This window comes from Capra hircus, chromosome 5 (assembly GCF_001704415.2).
Source record: "Capra hircus breed San Clemente chromosome 5, ASM170441v1, whole genome shotgun sequence".
Classification (NCBI taxonomy): domain Eukaryota; kingdom Metazoa; phylum Chordata; class Mammalia; order Artiodactyla; family Bovidae; genus Capra; species Capra hircus.
Window position 1 is genome coordinate 18,080,484 of NC_030812.1, and position 20,495 is coordinate 18,100,978.

Consider the following 20,495-nt stretch of genomic DNA (forward strand, 5'->3'; position numbering starts at 1 on the left):
TTAACTAATTCAACATGTTGAAAGTTAGAAAATCATTACACAATTTGGTGACTGAACACTTTTAAGAATCTTCAGAAAAGCTTAGGTATGTGAATCTGTGTTTTCAATTGTCAATTTTATAAAAATCTAAATGAGTAAATATTTCTGATGAAAATTTAGTATTTGAACTGGAGTGTACTGTAGATATGAAATACACAGTGGATTCTGAATAAATATTAAACATTAAAATATGTTGATAATTTTATATGGTTTACAAGGTACAGTGATAATATTTTGAATATATTAGACTAATAAACTTTATTACAATTTTTCATGTTCCTTTTTTTTTTTTTTTAATGCAGCTACTGGACAATTTAACATTACATATGTGGCTTCTGGGCTTCCCAGGTGGCTCTGTGGTAAAGAATCTGCCTGCCAAGATCTCAGCTGACACGGATTTGATCCTTGGGTCAGGAACATCCCTTAGAGGAGGAAATGGCAATCCACTTCAGTTCATGTTTGGAAAATCCCGTGGACAAAGGAGCCTGGTGGGCTATAGTCCATGGGGTCACAAGAGTCAGACACAACTGAGCAACTTAACAACATGTGGCTTCTATGCTGTTTTTTTCAGGTAGTAATGGTCTAGATGTTCTGAAAGTATCTTAATGTAATCACTTACTTATTAAGATGGGCCCTGTAGTTTGAGTATACAAAGTGAAAGTGAAAGTGAGGTTGCTCAGTCCTGTCTGACTCTTTGCAACCCCATGGACTATAGCCCACCAGGCTCCTCTGTCCATGGGATTCTCCAGGCAAGAATACTGGAGTGGGTTGCCATTTCCTTCTCCAGGGGATCTTCCCAACCCAGGGATCGAACCCGGGTCTCCTGCACTGCAGGCAGATGCTTTATCCTCTGAGCCACCAGGGAAAGAGCCACCTAAAAATTAGTTTTTAATGTTACATTTCATTCATTTACCTAACATTTTATACTTATTCCTTTGAAAGAAATATTATATAAGAGCTAGAAGTAGACAAGTACAGTGTCTACCTGACTGACTTCCATTTCTATAGGAAGCATTTCAAATCATAGGGGTGGATCCTTGGGATCCACAATTACAAACAATGGCCTTGCCCAGCAGCCACAGCTGACTGGACAACGTGGCATCCTGAGACAAATGGGTCAGTTGGAAAGTCCCTCCCCGCAAAAGGTAGTAGTGATAAGAACTGATAACTAGTCTCTGAGCAGGGTCAAACTGTAATATATAAGTGTGGGAGCTCTGGGGCAGCTATTATGCCATCAGGTGACTGAAAACACACAAAAAATTCTGCACCGGTGAAACAGAATGAAGCAGAGATGCGGAAAGGAAAACTTGGAGGCTTTCCAGTCCTGGTTCGAGTCCCTTTATGAGGCCTCGCTGTATCCCTCCCCTTGACTTGAAATGCTATTCTTCAGTATCCTTACAGTAATGGGACTTTTTTTTTTTTTTTTTCGGTGAAGCTTGAGTTCATTACTGTTAGCAAGAACCAAAGGAATCTAAACAAATAAGGTAGGCTCCTTCAAGATTTGTAAATCAGACATTTTTCTGGCCAGCAGTTAAATGTTTAATGGTAAGTAGCTTTTGAGTTGGAGAAGGGAATGGCATCCCACTCCAATACTCTTGCCTGGAAAAATCCCATGGATAAAGGAGCCTGGTGGGCTGTAGTCCATGGGGTCGCTGAGTCGGACGCGACTGACCAACTTCACTTCCACTTTTCACTTTCATGCATTGGAGAAGAAAATGGCAACCCACTCCAGTGTTCTTGCCTGGAGAATCCCAGGGACAGGGGAGCCTGGCGGGCTGCTGTCTCTGGGGTCGCACAGAGTCGGACACGACTGAAGCGACTTAGCAGCAGCAGCAGCTTTTGAGTAGCTACTACCTGCTCAAATGGTAAGGAAATACAACAGGGTAAAAGAGTTGATCCCTAATCTTTAGATAAATACAGTAAAAAGAGAAAATATAACAACAAAATAATCATGAGGACATAGAACAATTATTGCATGTACACTATATCTTGGGTTTTTCACATCTTAATCATTTCTCACAACAATACTATGAGACAGATCCATAACACATACAATTTTTAATAGCTTTGTTAGCAATATATGATCAATTACCCAAAATGATTAGTTTTGAGACAAATTCTATAGAAATTCAGAGATAATAAAGTAACAGATAAGGTCCACGGAACAAATACCACATCAGTATTGCTCATCACTTTGTCCCACACAAGAACAGATTCAGGGTGCTGTCAGTTTTTATTGGCCAATGATACAGGGAAGAGAGTGTGGTCTGGGACAGTAGGAAATGGTCTTATGAGAAACAGGGATCTTAAGCTGACCTTGGAGATGATGACCTCTAAGATGCATTCAGTCCCAGGATACTGCATAATTCTGTGGATAGAATTTGGATGAGTGGGTGGGAGAGGAAAGAATATTCCTAGCAAAGGGAAGCTATATCATGCAGTCTTGGAATTGAGAATAGAAGAGAATGGCAACCCACTCCAGTATGCTTACCTGGAGAATTCCATGGACAGAGGAGCCTGGCGGGCTAATAGGGTTACAAACAGTCGGACAAGAATGAGCAACTAACACTTTCACTTCAAGGTGATTCTAGGAGGGTGGGGCTCACCTGACTGGGTGACGAATTTGTGTTGCAAAATAATGAGCATTAAGGTGAGGTGGTTGGCATGGGGCAAGAAGGTTATTATGGAAGCTTATGAACATCAGACTCAGGAATCTGGCTTTCAGCCTTCAATCACTGAGAACAATGAGAAAGTTCTTGATTAAGGAAATGACTCAATTTAAAGTAGTCGCATAACAGAAGGCTTATGGAAATCATGATTCCTCAAAATAGCATGATATTGCTTTTAGACCTAAACCTTTTTACGAAATGCATACATATCTAAAAGAAGATGGGTAAAACACTGAGGTGCAAATACTTTGTGATAAGTTACAGTCATTCACCACATCATCATAATCTTACAGATTCTATTCAATTGGTACCTCAGGGAAATTACAAGGGATTACCTGTGAGAGAACGTCCCTCCTTCCTTCCATCTTCACTTTCAGCACATAAGTGTTTTTCATACATTGAGTACAAAAGAAGCAGGGCAAATGCTAACAGAATTTTGCCAAGGGGACACACTGGTCATAGCAAACACCCTCTTCCAATAATACAAGAGATGACTCTACATGTAGACATCACCAGATGATCGATACTGAAATCAGATGGATTATGTTCTTTGCAGCTGAAGATGGAGAAGCTCTATATAGTCAGCAAAAATAAGGCCTAGAGCTGACTATGGCTCAGATCATGAGCTCCTTATTGTAAAATCCAGGCTTAAATTGAAGAAAGTAGGGAAAACCACTAGGTCATTCATAAATGATCTAAATCAAATCCTTTATCATGTACAGAGAACGTGACAAATAGATTCATGGGATTAGATCTGATAGACAGAGTGCCTGAAGAACTATGGATGGAGGTTCCTAACATTGTACAGGAGATGGTGACCAAAACCATCCCCAAAAAAAAGAAATGCAAGAAGGCAAAATGACTGTCTGAGGAAGCCTTACAAATAGCTGAGAAAAGAAGTGAAAGGCAAAGGAGAAAGGGAAAGACATACCCAACTGAATGCAGAGTTCCAGAGAATAGTGAGGAGATACAAGAAAGCAAGTTGAACAATGCAAAAAGAAATAGAGGAAAACAACAGAACGGGGAAAACCAGAAATCTCTTCAAGAAAGTTGGAGATATCAAGGGAACATTTCAGGCAAAGATGGGCAAAATAAAGGACAGAAATGTTAAGGACCTAAAAGAAGCAGAAGAAATTAAGAAGACGTGGCAAGAATACACAGAAGAATTGTACAAAAAGATCTTAATGAACCAGATAACTATGATGGTGTCGTCACTCACCTAGAGCCAGACATCCTGGAGTGCAAAGTCAAGTGGGTCTTAGGAAGCATTACTATGAACAAAGCTAGTGGAGGTGATGGAATTCTAGCTGAGCTATTTCAAATCCTAAAAGATGATGCTGCAAATCTGGAACATTCAGCAGTGGCTACAGGGCTGGGTCAATTTTCATCCCAATGCCAAAGAATGTTCATACAATTGTGCTCATTTCACATGCTAGCAAGATTATGCTTAAAATCCTTCAGGCTAGGCTTCAGCAGTATGTGAACTAAAAACTTCCAGGTGTACAAGCTGGATTTAGAAAAGGTAGAGGGGCCAGATAGTAAATTGCCAACATCTACTTGGAACATAGAAAAAGCAAGGGAATTCAAAAAAAAACATCTGATTCATTGACTGCGCTAAAGCCTTTGACTCTGTGGATCACAAAAAACTGTGGAAAATTCTTCAAGAGATGGGAATACCAGACCACCTTACCTGCCTCCTGAGAAACCTGAATGCAGCTCAAGAAACAACAGTTAGAACCAAACATGGAACAAAAGACTGGTTCAAAATTGGGAAAGTATGTCAACACTGTGTAATGTCACCCTGCTTATTTAACTTATATGCAGATGTGAAATGCAGGGCAGGATGACTCAAAAGTTGGAATCCAGATTGCCAGGAGAAATATCAACAACCTCAGATATGCAGATGATACCAGTCTAACAGTGGAAAGCTAAGAGGAACTAAAGAGCCTCTGATGAAGGTGAAAGAGGAGAGTGAAAATGATTACTTAAAACTCAACATTCAATCTTGAGAAAGAAGAATGGAACTGGAGGAATCAACTTGCCTGACTTCAGGCTCTACTACAAAGCCACAGTCATCAAGACAGTATGGTACTGGCACAAAGACAGACATATAGATCAATGGAACAAAATAGAAAGCCCAGAGATAAATCCACACACATATGGACACCTTATCTTTGACAAAGGAGGCAAGAATATACAATGGAGTAAAGACAATCTCTTTAACAAGTGGTGCTGGGAAAACTGGTCAACCACTTGTAAAAGAATGAAACTAGATCACTTTCTAACACCGCACACAAAAATAAACTCAAAATGGATTAAAGATCTAAATGTAAGATCAGAAACTATAAAACTCCTAGAGGAGAACATAGGCAAAACACTCTCAGACATAAATCACAGCAGGATCCTCTATGATCCACCTCCCAGAATTCTGGAAATAAAAGCAAAAATAAACAAATGGGATCTAATTAAAATTAAAAGCTTCTGTACAACAAAGGAAAATATAAGCAAGGTGAAAAGACAGCCTTCTGAATGGGAGAAAATAATAGCAAATGAAACAACTGACAAACAACTAATCTCAAAAATATACAAGCAACTTCTGCAGCTCAATTCCAGAAAAATAAACGACCCAATCAAAAAATGGGCCAAAGAACTAAATAGACATTTCTCCAAAGAAGACATACGGATGGCTAACAAACACATGAAAAGATGCTCAACATCACTCATTAATAGAGAAATGCAAATCAAAACCACAATGAGGTACCACTTCACACCAGTCAGAATGGCTGCGATCCAAAAATCTGCAAGCAATAAATGCTGGAGAGGGTGTGGAGAAAAGGGAACCCTCCTACACTGTTGGTGGCAATGCAAACTAGTACAGCCACTATGGAGAACAGTGTGGAGATTCCTTAAAAAATTGCAAATAGAACTACCTTATGACCCAGCAATCCCACTTCTGGGCATACACACCGAGGAAACCAGAATTGAAAGAGACACATGTACCCCAATGTTCATCGCAGCACTGTTTATAATAGCCAGGACATGGAAACAACCTAGATGTCCATCAGCAGATGAATGGATAAAAAAGCTGTGGTACATATACACAATGGAGTATTACTCAGCCGTTAAAAAGAATTCATTTGAATCAGTTCTGATGAGATGGATGAAACTGGAGCCAATTATACAGAGTGAAGTAAGCCAGAAAGAAAAACACCAATACAGTATACTAACACATATATATGGAATTTAGGAAGATGGCAATGACGACCCTGTATGCAAGACAGGAAAAAAGACACAGATGTGTATACCGGACTTTTGGACTCAGAGGGAGAGGGAGAGGGTGGGATGATTTGGGAGAATGGGAATTCTAACATGTATACTGTCATGTAAGAATTGAATCGCCAGTCCATGTCTGACGTAGGGTGCAGCTTGCTTGGGGCTGGTGCATGGGGATGACCCAGAGAGATGTTGTGGGGAGGGAGGTGGAAGGGGGGTTCATGTTTGGGAACGCATGTAAGAATTAAAGATTTTAAAATTTAAAAAAAATAAAAAATTTATTAAAAAAAAAAGAAAAAGAAAAAAAAAAAAAAACAACTCAACATTCAAAAAACTAAGATCATGGTGTCTGGTTCCATCACTTCATGGCAAATAGATGGGGAAATAGTGGAAACAGTAGCAGATTTTGTTTTCTTGAGTGCCGAAATCACTGCAGATGGTGACTGCAGCCACAAAATTAAAAGACATTTGCTCCTTGGAAGAGAAGTTATGACAAACCTAGACAGCATATGAAAAAGCAGCGATATCACTTTGCAAACAAAGTTCTGTAGAGTCAAAGCTATGGTTTTTCCAGTGGTCATGTAAGGATGTGAGAGTTGAACCATAAACAAGGCTGAGCACTGAAGAAATAATGCTTTCAAACTATGGTACTGGAGAAGATTCTTAAGAGTCCCAAGGGTAGCAAAGAGATCAAATCAGTCAACCATAAAAGAAATCAACCCTGAATATTCATTGGAAGGACTGATGCTGAAGCTCCAATACTTTGGCCACGTGATGCTAAAAGCCCACTCATTAGAAAAGACCCTGATGCTGGGAAGGATTGAGGACATGAGGAGAAGGGGACAACAGAGGATTAGATGGTTGGATAGCATCACTGACTCAAAGGAAATGAGTCTGAGCAAACTCCAGGAGATAGTGATGGACAGGGAAGCCTGGTGTGCTGCATTTCATGCAGTTGCAGAGTCAGACACCATTGAGCAACTGAACAACAATAGTCATACATTGGACTGTGAGGATGGACGAGCAAAATATACAACTCCTGCCCTCAGGGAGTTTATAGGTAAATAGAAGATTACAACTAAATACTTGCACAAATAAACAAAAGCACTACCATTCTGAGGAGTACTATTAGAAGTTTCTAATATGAGGGTATGGCTTCCTCAAGGAGAGTAAAGGCTTCCTTAAAGAAGTGAAATTGAAAATCAATTTGTCAGACAAACAACAAGTGCTAGAGAGGGTGCAGAGTGAAGGAAAGTCTCCTGTGCTGTTGGTGGGAATGTAACTTGGTGCAGCCTCTGCAGAAAACAGTATGGAGGTTCCTTAGAAAACTAAAAATCGAGCTACTGTATGATCTTTAGCAATCCCACTCCTGGGCATATACCTGGGCAAAACTAAAATTCAAAAAGATACATGCACCCCTATGTTCATAGCAGCACTATTCACAATAGCCCAAACAGGGAAACAACCTAAATCTCCATCAATGGATAAAGAAGATGTGGTACATAAACACAATGGAATACTACTCAGTCATAAAAAAGAGCAAAATAGCGCCGTTTGCAGCTACATGGATGGAACTTCACACCAAGTGAAGTGAGTGAGAAAGAGAAAGGCAAGTATCATGACATCACTTATATGTGGAATCTAAAATACAGCACAAGTGAACCTGTCTACGAAACAGAAACAGAAACAGACTCACAGGCCTAGTGAGCAGACTTGTGGTTGCCAGGAAATGGGGAGGGAATATGGGGTTGGTAGATGCAAATTATTACATGTAGAACGGATAAACAACGAGGTCCTATTGTATAGCACAGGGAACTATATCCAATATTCTCGATTAGCCATAATGGGAAAACATATTGAAGAATGTATATATATATATAAAACTGAGTCATTTTGCTATATAGCAGAGACTGACACAACATTTATAAATCAACTACCGTTGTTCAGTCGCTAAGTTGTGTTCTACCCTTTGCGACCCCATGGACTGCAGCACACCAGGCTTCCCTGTCCTCTATCTCCTGGAAATAATCAACTATACTTCAATTAAAAAAAAATTTTTTTAAAGAAAAATCATAGAAGAAATTAAAAAGAAAATGAAAGAGGAGTTATCTAAAGAAAAGGATTAACCAGCACACTAGGTTCAGAGAAAGACTTGCAGGAAAGGAACAGGGGCAGCAGGGAACATGTGAGGCTGCAGGACTGAAGAAGAATCTGGAAAGGTGCCAGATCACCAGAGTCTTGGAGGCCATGTTAAAGGAGCTTCTTTTCCTAAAAGCAACCAATCGAAGTATATGAAGAAGAGGGATAAAATGACCAGGTGTATTTGTTTTGAAGAACTGCTGTCTTTTAAAGAAGAGTTGAAAAATCAAGTAATAAATCCCTTGACTGGTGAGGGATTTGTGAGAAGACCCAGAGGGGCAGACCAGCAAAAAAAGGTACGAATAGTTGAAAAAGTGAAATCGTCCAGAAGGGAGGAAGGGTGCTGCAAAGGGGAGATGGCTGGGATCCATATTTTTAGAATAACATTATGTATTGCCAATGACTTCTTTGCTTAACCTTGACTTAAAAAAAAAAAATAAAAACTGACATGACAGTAAAGACTGGTTCATGTAAAAATCAATCTACAAGAGAAACTTTGATGAAGAAATATACATGGTCTTCAGGTATCTTCCCAAAGATTGCTGCTTAGTAATCTTTGAGTAAATACAGAGGAATAGTGGGACACCTGAACCAGGAGATTAAAACAAGCAGCACCATGGGAAGAAGATGGACACTGTGCCTCTGGGAGTGATAACCAGAGGACACACCATGCCTTAATGTAGCATCACACCTTGGGATGCATATTCTGACAAGATGGTTGGATGGCGTCACTGACTCAATGGACATGGATTTGAGCAACTCCGGGAGATGGTAAAAAACAGGGAGGCCTGGCATGCTGCAGTCCATGGAGTTGCAAAGAGTCAAACAGGACTGAGTGACTGAACAACAATAACAGGCTGAAATCAAAGTGACCACAGATTACATGGTGTTTCCTCTAGAGGCTCTACAGAAGAATCCCCTTCCCTGTCTTTTCTAGCTTTCGGGGATCGCCCACATTCCCTGGCTTGTGGCCCCTTCATCTTCCAAGCTAGTGGTGTAATACCTTCTGTCTGGTTCCTAAACTCCCTCTCATAAGGATTTATGTTATTAGATTGGGTCCACCTGGATATTCCCAGGATACCCTACCCATCCTCAGATCCTTAATTAAACCTGCAAAGACTCCTTGCCATGAAAGGTAATATAGTCACAGCATGAGACATCTTTGGGGGACCATTATTCTGCCGATCATACATAAAATCAAAATGCAAATCATGATAATAGATTAGATCTTGTACCAGAAGAAAAACATGCCAGAAATATTTGGTAACATTGAAATACAGCCAACAGATTGAAGTATTTTAGTTACTGCTAAATTTATTCAAGTGGACAACTGTGGTTATGTAAGAGAAAATACTTAGGAAACACACACTTAAGTATTTAGGGGTAAACAGTCATTTTGTATACAACTTACTCAAGGGGTTTAGATATGCGCATACAGAAAGCAAGAATTTATAAAGCAAATGAAGCAAAGTGTTAAAAACAATTGAATCTGTATTAAAAGGTATATGGGTGAATATTCTTATAATCTATAAATTCGAAAGTATTTCAACTAAAAAGTTACATAAAAAGTGGTTAAGTACGCAATTTAACTAAAAGCAGATTAACTTTATTATGCCAATACCACAAGCAACTCATAGTTTATATCATTTTAGAGAGGTCAGAATGACTGCTGATTCAGCAACTCTATTTCTGTTCTTTCTACATGACTAGTAAATGAAAAGGATAAGAAACATTTAGGATTTTTAGGCTAAGAATTTAAAGGAAATCCTAAGTCTGACAATATTATAGTTTCAAAGAGTTTAAACTAAAATCGGTAATTATCGTTAGATTTAAATACCAACCAGTGGATCATACCCAGCTATTTGTGAGAGACAATCTGCTGGGTAATTTTCTAAAAAGGCACTTAGAAAAGTAATCTCCCCTTTTCAGGAGTATTTAGTTGATTTTTAAAACAAAACAAAACAAAACAAAAGTATTCTATTCTAGAACTTTCTTCTGCCCAGTGCCTCCAGCAGAATTTTATTGGTTTGGCCCCAGAGAATATTTCTGCTACCCATTCTGGCTCCCACTCCACCCTGTATTGTTTAAAGACAAAAGATAAGGCTGCCTGGACTCCAACCACTGACAAATAAGCCTGAGCCTCTCCACTGGGAAACTCCTCTGGTCTTAGAAGAAACTAACATTTTTAAATGAAGGTAAAACAAAGCATACGAACCCCTGTGTTCGGGTTTGTTTTTCTTGCCAACTGTGGTAGCCAAGAACAGAGTTCCTCCAATTGTGCCAGGACGGTGTGCCAAGACCGAATAATAGTGGGCTTTTCTCAATTACAGAAACAAGGCGGAAAAAATAGGTGGCAATGAATCCGTTTAATTTTTATAAGTTTAGCTGTTGTTAGCACCAGCCAATACTGAAATTTATGATTCAGCACAATCTATGATTACACCAGCACAGAAGAATCTATTTTGCTATTTTCAGTTTAACACATTGTTTTTCAAAGAGTTGCATGATTTCTTTAAATGAATTTGGCAATCCCAGCCTAAGTATTTCTATAGTCAGGAACAGGGTATGTCTTTATTACTTAGATGCTTCACTGAGAACTCTTTGCCTTGCTATTAATAGATTACCACATGAAGGGTTAAGAGTCAGATGACCTAGGATTTCTTTTTAAGACTATCACTTTCTAATTGTTTAACCTTGGTCAAAATGCTTCTGGTTTACAAAGCTCAGGGTGTCATTTGTATAATAAGAATCACAGTAGCCATCCTGCTTGCATATTTTTCTAACCATCCAAGGAGATAAAAATGTGAAGTCATTTTTCAAATAGAAAAGCATTATAAAAAGGCCAGCTAACCCAACCTCGTAATTACTAGTTTTTGAACGTGAGGTTAATTGATGGATGTTTGTTTGTTTCTTAAAGTGTCTCATAAAGTTTTCGCTCCATCAGTTTAGTTCAGTCACCCAGTCGTGTCCGACTCTGCGACCCCGTGAATCGCAGCACGCCAGGCCTCCCTGTCTATCACCAACTACCGGAGTTCACTCAAATTCATGTCCATCAAGTCGGTGATGCCATCCAGCCATCTCATCCTCTGTCGTCCCCTTCTCCTCCTGCCCCCAATACCTCCCAGCATCAGAGTCTTTTCCAATGAGTCAACTCTTCGCATGAGGTGGCCAAAGTACTGGAGTTTCAGCTTTAGCATCAGTCCTTCCAAAGAACATCCAGTACTGATCTCCTTTAGAATGGACTGGTTGGATCTCCTTGCAGTCCAAGGGACTCTCAAGAGTCTTCTCCAACAACACAGTTCAAAAGCATCAATTCTTCGGCACTCAGCTTTCTTCACAGTCCAACTGTCACATCCATACATGACCACAGGAAAAACCATAGCCTTGACTAGACAGACCTTTGTTGGCGAAGTAATGTCTCTGCTTTTGAATATGCTATCTAGGTTGGTCATAACTTTCCTTCCAAGGAGAAAGCATCTTTTAATTTCATGACTGCAATCACTATCGGCAGTGATTTTGGAGCCCCAAAAAATAAAGTCTGACACTGTTGCCACTGTTTCCCCATCTATTTTCCATGAGGTGGTGCGACCAGATGCCATGATCTTTATTTTCTGAATGTTGCTAGTTTTCCCTAAACAAATACTTGCTGAGTGAGCAGATGATTAGATTAATTAAGGTTCAGGCTGCTATAAAATTTACATTACTATTAGGACAGACACTGACCTAGGCTTGCTAGGTCAACAAAGAGGTACATGGTTCAACAACAAGGTACATGTTCTAAGGAGTTCTAAGGAATTTAGTAGATAGTAAAGATTTTAGCAAGGACTAATGAAAAGAAATATGCCTTTCAAGAGAATGCTCTTGAAATGACAACCGTACAAAGTTTGGAAGACATTTTAAGCACAAGCACTTAGTGATGTGCTTATGTAACTTATACGCAGAGCACGTCATGTGAATTGCCAGTCTGGATGAGTTACAAGCTGGAATCAAGACTGCCAGGAGCAATGCCAACAACCTCAGATATGTGGATGATACCACTCTAATGGCAGAAAGCTAACAGGAACTAAAGAGCCTCTTGATGAGGGTGAAAGAGGAGAGTGAAAAAGCTGGCTTAAAACTCAATATTTAAAAAAAAAAAAAAACTAAGATAATGGCATCAGCCCCATCACTTCATGGCAAATAGAAAGGGAAGAGGTGGAAGCAGTGACAGATTTCCTCTTCTTGGGCTCTAAAAGCACTGTGGATGGTGTCTGCAGTCATGAAATTAGAAGACGATTGCTTCTTAGAAAGCCATGACAAACCTCGACCGAGTGTTAAAAAGCAAAGACATCACTTTGCTGACAAAGGTCCATATAGTGAAGTCTAGGGCTTCCCTGGTAGCTCAGCTGGTAAAGAATCCACCTGCAATGCAGGAGACCCTGGTTTGATTCCTGGGTTGGGAAGATCTCCTCGAGAAGGGAACAGCTACCCACTCCAGTATTCTGGCCTGGTAAATTCCACAGACAGAGGAGCCTGGCAGGCTACAGTCCCTGGAGTTGCAAAGAGTCAGACAAACCATGAGATTTTCATTTTCACATGGTCTTTCCAGTAGTCACATACAGATGTGAGAGCTGGATAATGAAGAAGGCAGAGTGCTGAAGAATTGATGCTTTTGACTGCAGTGCTGAAGAAGACTCTTTAGAGTCTCTTGGACTGCAAGGAGATCAAACCAGTCAATCTTAAAAGAAATCAACCCTGAATACTCTTTGGAAGGACTGATGTCGAAGTTCCAATACTTTGGCCACTTGATGGTAGAGCTGACTCATTAGAAAAGACACTGATGCTCGGAAAGATTGAAGGCAGAAGGAGAAGAGGGTGACCGAGGATGAGATGGTTGGATGGCATCACCAATTCAATGGTGAACTTGGGCAAACTCTGGGAGGTGGTGAGGGACAGGAAGCCTGGTGTGCTACAGTCCATGGGCTTGCAAAGAATTGGACACGATTTGGCAACTGAACAACAACAATTTAGTGACATGCTTATTAACACACTTGAACAGGTAATAATTTTGATGGATGTGTCCACAGAAAAGACTCAAAGTCAACTTGCAAGAGGTCAATGTGTAATAAGTATTTTGGATGTTATAGAAAGATGTCAATTTGCAGAGCAGAGAGTAACCCAAGTGGTTTTAAATTAATTCAAAGGAACACAATACAGTAAAGTGAATCAACATGGAACATATTATGTGTCAAAAGCATTTTGCAAAATATCAGCAAGTTGTAAAGTCATAGATGCCTTATAATGGTATCAACATAAAATATGAAAATATGTAAAACATGGTATTATATATATATGGATGTAGAGTTTGCTATCAAAGTATAAGAAAGAGTAGGGCTACTGTGGGGTTACACTCAACACAACTCCGAGGGGATGGTACCCTCATGTCAAGCCCTGAAAACATGCATTGGAATGAGAAACTCCAGCTCAGAATACTTATTCCTAAGAGATAAGTTCTCCCTAAGAGAAAAAATGGTACTTAAGGGTATAGGAGAGAGGTATATACGGGGCTTTAATTTATCATGATTCACTATTAAAAAGTACATTTGAAACCTATTTCCAGGGCAAGAATAGAGAGGCAGAGGCAGAGACTGGACTTGCAGACATGAGGGGAAAGAGAGGGATGGGGGAAAGGGTAGGATGAATTGGGAGATTAGGATTGACATATATACACTACCATATGTAAAACAGATAGCTAGTGGGAACCTGCTATTTATATATAAAAGCACAAGAAGCTCAGCTTGGTGCTCTGTGATGACCTAGATGGGTGGGGTGGAGGTAGGTGGGACAGAAGTCCAAAGAGAGAAGGGATATATGTATATGCACGGCTGATTCACTTCATTGCACAGCAGAAACAACACTGTAAAGCAATTATACTCCAATTAAAAAATACAGTTGAAACAAATATTGCAAAATGGTAACATCTGATGTTATGTGACGGGTCCACAGTCGTTACATTAGTCCCTATATGTGAAATATTTTTTCGTGACTTAATACTAATACTATGTAATTAGAAAATCAATGAAAATTCTTGGTTACAGTCATAAAAGCGTACCTACAATCATGGCTACATTTTTATTGCAAATTTTGAAGAATCAGTCACACTGCAAATAAATTCAGAGATAAAACATTTTGTGTTCTCAAATTAAATAGGAGACTTTATAGGACCTTTTCAGGTATGAAAGTAATTTACATAATTTTACACTTGAGCCTTAGCTTGGAGGAAGGCTGAAAGAAAAAGAAGTCAGTGGCTAGCTATAAAGGTGATCTTATGTGCTTTGGGAGTATAGAGGGGAGACACATGCTGAAATGTTCAAACCAAACCAAAATTTAGCAGTTGCCTGAGGAAAAAATACAAATATACAAGTCAAATTCCAAAGATACCTTCTTCAAATTCTGACAATTAGCAAACTCTTAAATGGCAGACAGTTTCCTATCTCAATATGAATGACCCCGTTTCTTTTGTCAGCTACCACAATGAAACCCAGAAATGTACAGTTTACATACCAAAACGTCCATCCCGGGGACATATTTGAGGGTTATCATATAGTCTTTTGGAAGATTTGCCACCTACAGAGACCAAAAGAGAAAAAAAATCTGTAAGAAAATTTGTACACATCAGTTAATCATATTGTTTTCAGTGGTTTAGAGAAAAACACCTGCAAACCTAGTTTGCTTTTAAATTACCACTGATTTTCAACATTTACATACATAGTGATTTTTCATTCTTGATTTCCCTTTGCAATCAAAAGCACTCTCCAGAAATGAAGTAATAATACAAATCTTTTTTCACTCCAAATTCAGTTATGGGTGGCTAACTATAATCTACTGAGTTTGGAAACATGATTTGAATTTCAGCTTCCATCTGTGGTCTTGGAATTTCCCTTCAGGACTATTTTCCTATTTATTCCTCTGAAGGATCAGTAACACGGTGTATTTTTCTCGTTAAGTGGTTCTCCAAGTGATGCATCAACGGCACCAGGGAACCTGTTAGAAATGCAAAGCCTCGGACCACACCAGACCTACTGAATCTTACTAAACAAGTCCTCCAGGTGATTCTGATGTGTGCTCAAGTTAGAGTACTACTGTTCTATGTTAATCCTAGAAAAAAAAGTGTTAAGTTTCAAAAGAACAATGATCCTGATAAGCTGCACGTGCTTTATCAGTTAATTAATTTAGAAAGATTCAGTTTTGTGATATAACGTAACCTACTTGCCTGGGACTGAACGTTTGAGATGCCTCAAATGTTTAACTCGCTTCTCTTAAAGACTTTCAAAAAATATCTAACCCATTTCCATCAGTCATTGTGGCATAAGTTGAACAAGCACCTGATTTAGAACCAGGGAATTTAGAAAAAATCTAAACTCTACTTTGGTTTCTCTCATCTGTAAAGTGGAGATAAAAGTATCCATGTCCTATATACACTACCATGTATAAAACAGCTAGCTAGTGGGAAACTTCCGTATAACAGGGAGCTCAATTTGGTGCTCTGCGATGACCTATCACAGAGTGGGGATGGGAGTGAGACTGGGCAAGGGGAATATAAGCACATATATGGCTGATTCACACTTTTGTAAGGCAGAAACCAGCACAACATTGTAAAGCAGTTGTCCTCCAATTAAAAAAAAAAAAAGAAAAGAAAAAGTACCTGTCTCTAAGAGCCAATTTAAGAATTTAGATGAGTGTGCCAAGCATCATAAACAATCCATATTCTTTACTGAGAGCTATACTGGAAACTGACTTCCAAGGCACAAGATCTAGTAAGTTACAGAGTTTTCGGTTCACTTGTCTCCTTTTCTACATATCACCAGCTCTGACATCTCACCCTGCTAGCATAGTTAAAATTTCCTTCTGTAGAATATGGCCCGTTTATTCTATGTACAAATTGACTTAGCCCGCTGGGTCTTAAAACAATAGACAATGTAAAAAAAGTGGTTTTGCTCTATTATATCTTCAGTGGGTCTACCTGCTCTGGCAGACTCATTTTCCGCTTTACCCTATTTCTAAAATCATCACTATTCTCCATCGTGAGCTAGAACCTGGTACATATTTTCAGACTAGTTCATCTCTGACAAGACTCCCAGCACACAGCCCTTATGTTTCGTCTTGGCTTTGCCAATAGCTTCTAGAATTTGAGAACAATTTGCTGAGAAAAGAATCTAGGTAAAGGCATATGCAGTCAGAGGGGAGCCAAGGCAGTAGGTGATCCCATTATCCGTGCTACCATCCAACGTCCAAGGGAACCACCTCACACTCATCTCAGCCTCCAGCCTAACACTTACCAAATACTTACCATGTTCCAGCACTGTGTTCATTATGGGCTTACGTTGTGTGATCGCATCCAACCCTCAGAATCACTTTCACATAGTATTGCTAAATTGATGAATGAAGAACTTAAGACTCAAAGAGGTCAAATAACTTGACTGAGGTCACATGACTACTACCTGTTAAGTCTGGACTAGAACTCAGGTCTCTGACAGCCACGCCTCCGTTACCTCTCAGCTCAACTACACGTGGTCACCCATCTACTCTCTGCACACTGTCCTAGATTATTTCCCACTTGTGAGGCTCATGAACATCCCTTCTCGTGCCACCCCCAAGAAAACAGTCAAGTCTGCACTGCTTACTGAGAACACATCTGCACTGCCACAGGAGGTGGCATTCTTTAAGTTCAGGGTGACTTTTCACATTAACGTTCTTTCTCTTGGTCAAACTCCCCACCATGCTTCCAGGATTTCTTTTGTCTTGTGGATCTTCACCCCCATATTTGAAAAGCAGACGAACCTCATCATTTTATGGAAGCCCCGGTGGAAAGCAGAGCTAACAGCTTCACAGGTATAAAAGCTGGAATCAGAATGAGCAGCACCATTCTGTTTTGTTACGAACCAACCAGGTAAGTGAAAGCCATTCCAGATGGAGAAGCATGGCACGAAATGGTGGGTGTTCTGAACACAGGTGCTTGACAATCTAGCCCCCTTCCTTAAGCACAGTTAACATTATCGGAAAATAAATACAGAACTGACCAAATTAGTATTCAGAAAACTTATGATCTGAGTATGTACCAAGACAGCAGAGAAAATGTAAAAGATACGCTGGCCAATTCTGTTTTATTAGTAATTGACATGTAAAAATTGCTGCAAAGAAGTCAAAGAAACCTTACCACTTGGTGGGGCGGGGGGAGGGGAGGTGGCAGTATATCATAATAACGTCTGCCTTAAACTGATTTACTGATATTTAGTTTCTAAGGGAGCTGAAAAGGAATACTATTTTTGAAAAATGCTTTAAAAGTTTAAAAGGTTTTGGTACACAGTCTCTGCCACAACCAAGATACATATTATTGGGTCTATTTTACTGAATGACACATGGAGGCTCAGAGGGGTTAACTGGCATCTCGGGGTCACAGACATGAGTACACAGTGCGAGTGAACACACAAATCCCGGCTCTGGGATTTGTGCTGGTCTCAGCAGTCATCTGTCGATCAGTCTCCACATTATTACTTTCTTGGAATGCACTGGTTCATTTCCAATCACATTTGGAAGAGAAATTAGGAAGTCAAGTTGTATATTTTTTATGGCCACTTCATGAATTATTATTTTACTTTATAAACATTCATAGTATATTGAATAGCATCCAAAAAGCACAGATAACCTTGTGATAAATTCTCTTTCTCTTATGCAGGGTGAGCACTGCAGAAATTTGATAGAGTAGAGGGAGCCTTTGGCCTGGAACTAGGAAGATAAGCTGCTCCTTCGAGGCAGTTACTTTGATGAAGGAGTCACAGCACAGGTCCTGGTGTGTGTCCACACTGCTCAGGCTGGATCCAGGTCCTGCCACGTGCTAATTCAGTGATCTTGGGCAAGTTACCAAATCTTCTTTAGCCTCAAGTTCCACATAGGTAAAATGGGAATCACAGAACTGAGCTGGTGGATTTATTAAGACTATACAAGGATAATGTAACTTGTTTAAAATACTTATTTAGTGTTGTGCGTGAATGAGTACTTAATAATTGCAAGGGAGAGGGACATTCTAAATACAGGAAGGAAGAGACATCTGCAAAGACAAAGACATGGTAGACCAGGGACAGATCATTCAGGCTCTAGCCGGTAGGAGGTAAGAAATATGCCAGGAGACCCACATCAGTGAGGGACCTGAATGTTGGGCCACGGAGGCCAAGTGGGAAGCAGTAAGGTTCAGCGGAACCAGTTCCACCACTAGAGCCCTACAAGTCACTCTTGTCTTAGGCACATTGCTTCCTTCCTGTGGAACCTCTACCCCTCATCTGCAAGATGAAGAAGTTGAAGGAGAAAATTACTAAGAATTCAGTTGGATATAACTTCCTTGTGAAAGCAGTGGTGTTACACTGAATGTGTTTAAGCAGGAAGAAAACATGACAGTCAATTTAGGAAGGTTAGTTTGGAAGTACTCTTGCCTGGAGAATCCCATGGACTGAGGAATCTGGTGGGCTGCCACCTACGGGGTCGCACAGAGTGGGACACGACTGAAGCGACTTAGCAGCAGCAGCAACAGTTTGGAAGCATGCACTGAAGCAAAGAGAGAAGACAGACCAGGGCAGTTTAGAAGACCAGTGGGAGAGTACTGAACACGCATTAAATATTTCTACAGAGATTAGAACCTGAAAAACCAGAGACGTGCTTTAGATTCCAAGGAAGCATCCTGCTGGTAAGGTTATGTGGGTACGCCTACAGATTTTGAAAACCTAACTGTCCTAGTAAAATAAGTTCAGGGCAAAAATTAAAAAGAAATAGAACCTAATTGATGGAAAATTTATCAAAGCTCAAATTATTCCAATGAAAGAAATGGTTTGGAGTGTGAGGATTTAAATACTGTACCAGATTAGAAAATGCATAAAACTTCCAAAACAAGTCATTTTGTGATATGATGGGCTTCCCAGGTGGCTCAGATGGTAAAGAATCTGCCTGGGATATGGGAGATCTGTGTTCAGTCCCTGGGTAGGGAAGATCCCCTAAAGAAGGCAATGGCAACACACTCCAGCATTCTGGCTTGGAGACTCCCATGGACAGAGAGTTTGGTAGGCTATAGTCCATGGGGTTGCAAAGGGTCGGACACAACTGAGAAACTAACACTTTCACTCTATTACTAGACAGGCCCACTTGTTATCTTTTCATTTTTTCAAATATCTTAAGGATTGATCATACTCAGTGATACTAGGGGGAAAATGCATAAGAGAATCAGTTCAGTTCAGTCGCTCAGTCGTGTCCGATCCTTTGCGACCCGATGAATCGCAACATGCCAGGCCTCCCTGTCCATCACCAACTCCAAGAGTTCACTCAGACTCACGTCCATCGAGTTCGTGATGCCATCCAGCCATCTCATCCTCTGTCATCCCCTCCTCCTCCTGCCCCCAAGCCCTCCCAGCATCAGACTCTTTTCCAATGAGTCAACTCTTCGCATGAGGTGGACAAGGTACTGGAGTTTCAGCTTTAGCATCATTCCTTCCAAGAAACACCAGGGCTAATCTCCTTCAGAATGGACTGGTTGGATCTCCTTGCAGTCCAAGGGACTCTCAAGAGTTTTCTCCAACATCACAGTTCAAAAGTATCAATTCTTCGGTGCTCAGCTTTCTTCACAGTCCAACTCTCACATCCATACATGACCACTGGAAAAACCATAGCCTTGGCTAGACAGACCTTTGCTGGCAAAGTAATGTCTCTACTTTTCAATATGCTATCTAAGTTGGTCATAACTTTCCTTCCAAGGAGTAAGCGTCTTTTAATTTCATGGCTGCAGTCACCATCTGCAGTGATTTTGGAGCCCCCCCCAAAATAAAGTCTGATACTCTTTCCACTGTTTCCTCATCTATTTCCCATGAAGTGATGGGACCAGATGCCATGATCTTCGTTTTCTGAATGTTGAGCTTTAAGCCAACTTTTTCACTCTCCTCTTTCACTTGCATCAAGAGGCTTTTTAGTTCCTCTTCACTTTCTGCCATGAGGGTGGTGTCATCTGCATATCTGAGGTTATTGATATTTCTCCTGGCAATCTTGATCCCAGCTTGTGCTTCCTCCAGCCCAGTGTTTCTCATGATGTACTCTGCATAGAAGTTAAATAAGCAGGGTGACAATATACAGCCTTGACGTACTCCTTTTCCTATTTGGAACCAATCTGTTGTTCCATGTCCAGTCCTAACTGTTGCTTCCTAACCTGCATAAAGGTTTCTCAAGAAGCAGGTCAGGTGGTCTGGTATTCCCTTCTCTCTCAGAATTTTCCACAGTTTATTATGATCCAAATAGTCAAAGGCTTTGGCATAGTCAATAAAGCAGAAATAGATGTTTTTCTGGAACTCTCTTGTTTTTTCC

At 40.1% G+C, this 20,495-nt stretch overlaps 1 protein-coding gene across 2 annotated transcripts in view; it reads right to left on the reverse strand.

Moving 5' to 3' along the window:
- KITLG (KIT ligand) overlaps positions 1-20,495 on the reverse strand; it is a 107,293-nt gene that overhangs the window by 35,852 nt on the left and 50,946 nt on the right. For both annotated transcript variants that reach the window (XM_018047536.1, NM_001285670.1), the window contains 1 exon segment: positions 14,664-14,726. In XM_018047536.1, the coding sequence (XP_017903025.1) occupies positions 14,664-14,726 (63 nt within the window).